Source organism: Lycium barbarum, chromosome 10 (assembly GCF_019175385.1).
Source record: "Lycium barbarum isolate Lr01 chromosome 10, ASM1917538v2, whole genome shotgun sequence".
Lineage (NCBI taxonomy): Eukaryota > Viridiplantae > Streptophyta > Magnoliopsida > Solanales > Solanaceae > Lycium > Lycium barbarum.
In genome coordinates, this window is record NC_083346.1 from 44,394,642 (window position 1) to 44,402,067 (window position 7,426).

General features: G+C 37.6%; 1 protein-coding gene across 1 annotated transcript; it reads left to right on the plus strand.

Annotated features, from left to right (window-relative positions):
• The first annotated feature begins 932 nt into the window (after positions 1–932).
• On the plus strand, positions 933–6,116 carry LOC132613888 (acetylornithine aminotransferase, mitochondrial-like). The gene is made up of 3 exons (XM_060328176.1): positions 933–1,447; positions 2,736–3,170; positions 5,181–6,116. Exons 1-3 carry the CDS (start codon positions 1,052–1,054, stop codon positions 5,718–5,720), a joined length of 1,371 nt encoding a protein of 456 aa, XP_060184159.1. The 5' UTR covers positions 933–1,051; the 3' UTR covers positions 5,721–6,116.
• Positions 6,117–7,426: the final 1,310 nt, after the last annotated feature.

Consider the following 7,426-nt stretch of genomic DNA (forward strand, 5'->3'; position numbering starts at 1 on the left):
ATGGGCAAAGGTGCAAATATACCCCTTAACTTGCAATTTAGAGCAGATATATCCCTCGTTACAAAAGTGGTGTATATATACCCCTGCCGTTACACAAATGGTGCAACTATACACTTTCGCTGACCGATTTTTTTTTTGTAAAAGTCATTGAACTTATTTTTTAATTAAATAGAATGCCACGTGGAGGTCTACCCATTTTTTTGAGTAGACATATTTGGGAAATTTGCACGATTGCCCTTCATATGGATTGGTCTTTAACTTTTGTCCTTCGCTTAAAAAGGTGGCTGAAAATACCCGAGGTACTAGGTTCGAAACCCAGCAGAGCAAAAAATAATAATAATTTCGCAAGGCATAGATTTCTATAAACCTATGGTATTCGAGCGAAGTTACATAGAACTTATACCGGAGACGGCAGACTTTGTCTTGTAAGGCAAACTTTTAGTTATGCCTTAAGGCAAAATTTGCCGCATAAGCCTTGCGAAATTATTATTTTTTTGACTGAGCAGGGTTCGAACATAGAATCTCAGAATATTTTCGGCCACCTTTTTAAGCGACGGACAAAAATTAAAGACTAGCCATTTGAGGGGAAAAAGTTAAAGGCCACCCCAAAAGAAGGGCAATCCGTGCAAAAAAAATGGACATATTTTTCTAAAGTCACGTGATATTTTTTTTTTTTGATGTGTCGAGTGTCGTTCGTTTAAAAAAATATCTCAATGATTGTAAAAAAAATAAGTCTATCCCTTTTTTAAACCAATCAAACCCGACTCACTAGAAAAAAATTATCGTATGACTTTAGAAAAATATGTCTATTAAAACAAATACATAGACATCCTTTAAAGCCACATGAAATTTTTTAATAAAAATATAAGCTAAATAATTTTTATAAAAAAGTACCGTCAGCAAAAAGATATAATACGACACTTTTTCAAGGTATCTCTGCAAGATATATTTGCATCTTTCCCTACAAATAAAGAAGTGAAAGAAAAGGGTGGCTTTGCAGGCTCAGACACAGTGGAAACGCTTTTTCCTTTTTGTCAATCTGCCATCAGCAATGAGCTGCTATTCATCATCCCTTTTCCTCAACAACATCCTTTCTCCATCAACCCATCTCCACCGTTCATTCAAGAATGGTAGATTGGGTATTAGAATCACTGCTTGCCTTAACATGGAAGTGCAGTCACCCAATTTGGAGTCATCCAAGTTGAGCAAAGAGGTGATTGAGGAATCTAACAAGGTTTTTGTGGGTACATATGCTAGGGCCTCATTGGTTTTGTCCAGTGGCAAAGGGTGTAAATTGTATGATGTTGAAGGGCAAGAGTATTTGGACTTGACTTCTGGTATTGCTGTTAATGCACTTGGACATGCTGATCCTGATTGGATTAAGGCTGTTACCCAACAAGCTAATATCCTCACTCATGTTAGCAATATCTACTATTCTCTCCCTCAGGTACCAACCTTTCTTTTGTTATCTCTTTGTTTCAGTTTGTTTGTCTGATTCTGACTTGGCACGGAGTATAAGAAAGTAAAGAAGGAAATTTACCTTTTTCCCCCCCAAAAAAAGGTAAAGAAGTATTGTGGTCTTAAATTAAAGATACGTAGAATGTACCAAAATGCTCTTTAATCTTGTGTTTTGAACATGCCACGTGTAAAGTTAGAATTAAAGAGTTGTCGAAAAAGAAAGAAAGACACTTTCGTTTTTAGACGGACATAATAGGAAAGTACAAAACAACACATACACCGTATAATCCCACCAAGTGTAGAGTATACGCACCTTACCCCTACCTTGTGATGGGTAGAGAGGTTGTTTCCGATTGGACATCGGCTAAAAAAGAGAGATGAAAAAGCAGCGGTATAAGAATAAGTAATAGCAGCAAGATAATAAGATAATGGAGTGAATGAAACAATTAGGTAAGGTAGTGCTATGAATCTACGCATAAGCAACTGTAACAAAGATACTGATACTCCTAGTACGACAAAGAAATCTGTGCGGCAACCTACTAACCCTCTACCCTAATACTCGATCTCCACACCCTCCTTTTATAGTGCAAACGATACTGTTGTAGTTTTTTACTGCTATTCTTGGAATGAAGCAGGCCCAAATAGAGTGGGATGGATATAGATGATCATATAGCTGAGTCTACTAGTTTTGGATTGAGGCATATGTTGTTTATGCTTCTAACATAGTCAGAATGAGGACGATGAATATTACCCAATTCGATTATGTTCAATGTTATGTTGGTGTGCTTACACAAAGAGTGTGATCTTTACCAAATATTATAGTAGTCCTGCCCTTCGACAAGAGCAGTTACACCTTTTCTATATATGCATTAAGTGAATAGAGTCAAAGTATATATGGTTCCGGCTTAGAAAGAAATAGCATTATCTCATTGTGGATTCATTTGTGCAACTGAATGGTATGAAGTGATAGTTGGAACTTACTAGCACTGTGTAAGTTTCTTTCTTTTTTCTGGATTTTTTGGGAAGCGGTCACGAGAGAGGTTTTATTCAGCAGAGCTTTCCTGTACATGTTTATTCCAGTTGTTTCTATGTCTTATTCAGCAGAGCTTTCCTGTACATGTTTATTCCAGTTGTTTCTATGTCTATAACTTGAGATATCACTTAATTACCTTCTTAACTGTAATTCTGTATATGATTAATAATTGAGGCTTCAAGGAGCATCTTTTCTCAGGAACTTTGGAAATAACACTAACATAGTGTTGTATTATTTCTTACAGCTGGAGCTTGCAAAAAGGCTTGTTGCTAGTTCTTTCGCAGACCGTGTTTTCTTGTCAAACACCGGAACAGAAGCAAATGAAGCTGCAATTAAATTTGCAAGGAAGTTTCAGAGATTCTCGCATCCGGATGAGCAGCAACCTCCTGTGGAGTTTATTGCCTTCTCCAATTGCTTCCATGGAAGGACCATGGGTGCTGTTGCTTTGACAAGCAAAGAGCATTACAGGTCACCTTTTGAACCTGTAATGCCAGGAGTTAACTTCCTTGAGTATGGAAATATTCAAGCAGCAACAGAACTAATTCAGAGTGGTAAAATAGCTGCTGTATTTGTTGAACCAATCCAAGGTGAAGGTGGCATATATAGTGCAACAAAAGAATTCTTACAAGCACTGCGGACTGCCTGTGATAGTGCAGGTTCTCTTCTTGTCTTTGATGAGGTAAGAAACTTTCAGATTATTTTTTATGCTTGTGGCCCATATAGTGAATCGGCCCTAAGAAAATGAAAATAAACATACAAGCAAAAAGTGACACATGGCTTTGTGATGTAGTAATATATTGCACTATTTTCGTTAGCCAAATCTCTAAAATTCATCAAAAAGAACACATATGAAAATATTTGCCAGAAGTTTTGCATAGTGAAACTTATAGAGAAGTTCAGCATTTTGCACTTATGGTAAGTAGATCTTTTGGTTGAAATAGTTCTGAACATTTGAGCACAGTGCAGAGTCTTATGGTCAATTCCTGACTATTACTGTCAAACTGAGAGGAATATTCCCCCCAACTCATATTCCACAAAGGGAAACTGGAAACTGTTTTATCCTTTAGTTGCCCTCTGTATAAATTGAGAGGAAAATTCCCCCCAACTCATATTTATTCTTACCTTTCTTTTTTACTTTAAACTTTGATTCACACACCTTTAAAAAAAAAAAAAAACTTGACATATTTCCTACCATTTTTCAAATTAAAATACACTTCACCACTTTCAACCTTCATACTATTTTCAGCACCTAAATCATTTCTATTTTGTGACTGTTAAAAAAAAATCATTTCTATTTTGTTACGTTGGACTACTTTAAACTATTTTTCATTTTGTCTTGAAATATTTAAGAGAGTCGATCACGCAAAGTGACTACTGTATTTCCTTTCCATACTTGATTTTGAAATGTTGAAGGGGAACCTTGGCGTAACTGGTAAAGTTGCTGCCATGTGACCAGGAGGTCACGGGTTTGAGCTGTGGAAACAGCCTCTTGCAGAAATGCAAGGTAAGTCTGCGTACAATAGACCCTTGTGGTCCGGCCCTTCCCCGGACCCCGCGCATAGCGGGAGCTTAGTGTACCGGGCTGTCCTTTTTTTTTTTTTTTTAAAAAACTTGATTTTGAAATGCATTACTTGAGCCGGGGGTTTATCGGAAACATCCTCTCTACCTTCACAAGGTAGGGGTAAGGATGCGCACAGTCCTCCCTCCCCAGACTCCACTTGTGGGATTACACCGGGTATATTGTTGTTGTTGTCCTCTGTTTGATTGGTAGGGAATTAATCTCTAAGGGACAGTCACTACTGCACATGATGTTACGCCTTGGTTTTGCTGAAGAAATGCAATAGGTAATAGGGGAATTGGTAGGATCATGGAATATGAGATCAGGGTCCAGCATTTTGCTTTAACCAATATCGAATCTAGGGAGTTGTGGCTTTCGGGAGGAGTTGCAATGAACTATTAATTACCCTAGTGTAGTATTTCAATTATTCCCTGTTCTTTTGAATTCTTAACTTAAACTCATTACCCCAATTTTGTCTTTTCTATTTACTTTTTCCTCAATGCTATTCTCGAGTAATTTTAGCCTATAACATAAACGGGAGTAATGACTTCCCTTGAAATACTTATTTATTCTTCCAAATTGTATATGGAATTGGTATTTTGGTAATTAAAAAAGCTAAAAAGATGAGAAATTCCATTATTTGGGTTCTTCATTCTTAAATTTTGAATTAGGATATGATAACATTATATTCTTGCTTGGATACTCAGTACTGGGCAATGTTTCAAAAGGACCTGGTTACTTGTGCAAATGCAGCTTTTTATTCACCCAGGTCAACATTATTTTAGTAATTGCTCAAGGGAAAAACTTACTGTTCTTGTTGTTTATGTATAGTCAATCCACTATAAGCTGGTATATAGGATTAAGGTTCTGTATGTTCATTCACTGAATCACTGAGAGCAGCATATTGCCCAAAATTGGTTTATTATATTGGTTGTATAGATAAATAACTAACTGGAGATATATGAATGCCATCTACCTGTCCAAATATAAATGCCATTTCAAACTTTACTTTGATGATTGACTTCTTGGTTCATTGCTCTCATGACAATGATTGTTCTGGAATTAATTTGGATGGAATGTGTCAACGCTCAACACTCTACTGAAGCATTTACTTGTTTCTTCTTCTATTAGGTTCAATGTGGTCTAGGAAGAACTGGTCATCTTTGGGCTCATGAAGCTTATGGCATATACCCAGATATAATGACTCTTGCAAAGCCTCTTGCTGGAGGTCTACCTATAGGGGCGGTGTTAGTGACTGAAAGAGTTGCTGCTGCCATCAATTACGGGGATCATGGTAGCACCTTTGCTGGTGGTCCTCTTGTTTGCAATGCTGCTGTTGCTGTGCTGGACAAGATCTCTGAACCAGCTTTCCTCGCCAGTGTCACCAAGAAAGGTCAATATTTCAGGGAATTGCTACTTACGAAATTAAAAGGAAACTCACATGTCAGAGAAGTACGTGGTGTGGGGCTTATTATTGGGATAGACCTTGATGTACCAGCATCTCCACTGCTCGATGCATGTCAACAATCTGGCCTTCTTGTATTAACGGCAGGAAAAGGAAACGTTGTGAGGCTTGTACCACCATTGACCATCACGGAGCAAGAATTGGACCGTGCAGCTGAAATCCTATTCAACTGTCTTCCAGTACTAGATAAGACCAACAAGAATTAGGATTAAATGAAGGGATTTTGCATTTCTACCTTTATGTGGAGCTTCACACAGCCAGATGCATTGCTGATGTAGATCACTTTCATGAGAAGTATAGGAAGTGTATCTGTGCGCAATGTTAAAGGTATCATCTTTGATGAAGCTCATGTTGTACCTGATTGCATCATTTTGTTGGCTGAAGATTCATTTAGGAGCAAATTGGTTCTCGGAACAGTTTAAGTGTTAGATATATCGTCAATTTTCACCAGCTGAATTAAAGCTGATGGATGGTGTCCACTGTTATAAAGATTATATCCATTGAAACTTTTGTTTTGTGTATGAATAAACATAATGTGTCAGGTTGTATCCTTACCTTGGAAGAGCTATAATTTAAATAGTTGGCACTGGCCTCTCTCAGAACCATTGCCCCTCAGTATCTCCAGAAGTATCAGACTTGGTCTCTTACTCATCAATATTTGACCATTAAACTATGCACAACTGCACTCAATACCATCTTCTATTGCCTGCTTTGTCTTATGGTCACTCTCAACTTCAATCACACATGTGCCAGTCTTTTGCGCTAGAGATAAGAATAGTACTGTTGGTTCGTAGTCTTTTGTGGCAAATCTTTAGTACAATGTCATTACTTTCCAGAATATTTTTTTGGCGTAGTCTTATACTTTTGCAGGAGCACTAGTTGCAGCTGAATTTGGATAAAGGAATTGCGTTAACTTAGGTTTGTTGGGTAGCTTAAGACTTCTCCCTCTTTCGTGAAAGCTTTGATAAAAGCTCGTGCGATATGCAAAAATATGAAAAAAAAAAAATCTCGAGTACCAGCCGCTGTGTGAATTTCTAACTGTCTTTTTAGAATCTACAACAGAAAAACAACCAGAAAAATGAAAATAATCCACTAAAATGAAATGCATGTTATGAAATAATAATAAAAGGACACGACAACAAGAGATATAGCCAAAGAAACTGGGGAGAGGTTGAGAGATTTTATTGCTCTTTCAAATTGATGTACAAATGAACTGAATGAACTTCCTATTTATAGAAGAAAAGAAGCTGATGTGAGGCTTTTCAGGAAGCTGTTGCGAAGCTGTTGACAAGCTGCCTACTTGAGCTACTTGCAAGCTACCTGCTTGAGCTACTCTCAAACTGCCTGCTTGATTGCAAGCCTGAGGAAACTGCTGCAAGGCTTTTTAAGGAGTTGCAGAGAAGAAAAAGTCCTTCGCACAAGTTTTTTTGCTTCCTGCGTCCTTACGAGTTTTTTCCAGATTTTGTCCCATTAGTATCAATTGCATTGAATACAAATTTTACAAATTGCATTCGTTTTTCTGAATTCACTCTTCCCTGTTCTTGGTCTGAAAATAAAGAAGGGTCTTTCAAATTTAAACTCGATTTTGGTTCGGGGATGCGATTCGCCAAGCTGGGGCAAATCTTTCCTCTATCTCTAAAGGGGCGTTCAACCATTTGACTGTAAGGAAAGGGTCGGGGTTCGAATCAATACTCTTGTATGTATTCATTGCAGCCTGCCTGCATGAGCTACTTGAAAGCTGCCTGCTTGATTGCAAGTTTATTCACTTGCAAGCTTATCCAGGAAATTGTGTATTTCAATGGACATCCATAATATGGCGTATTTATAACACCCCCCTTGGATGTTCATTAATAGATAATGTGCCTCGTTAAAACCTTAATAGGAAAAACCCAGTGGGAAAAATCCTAGTAAA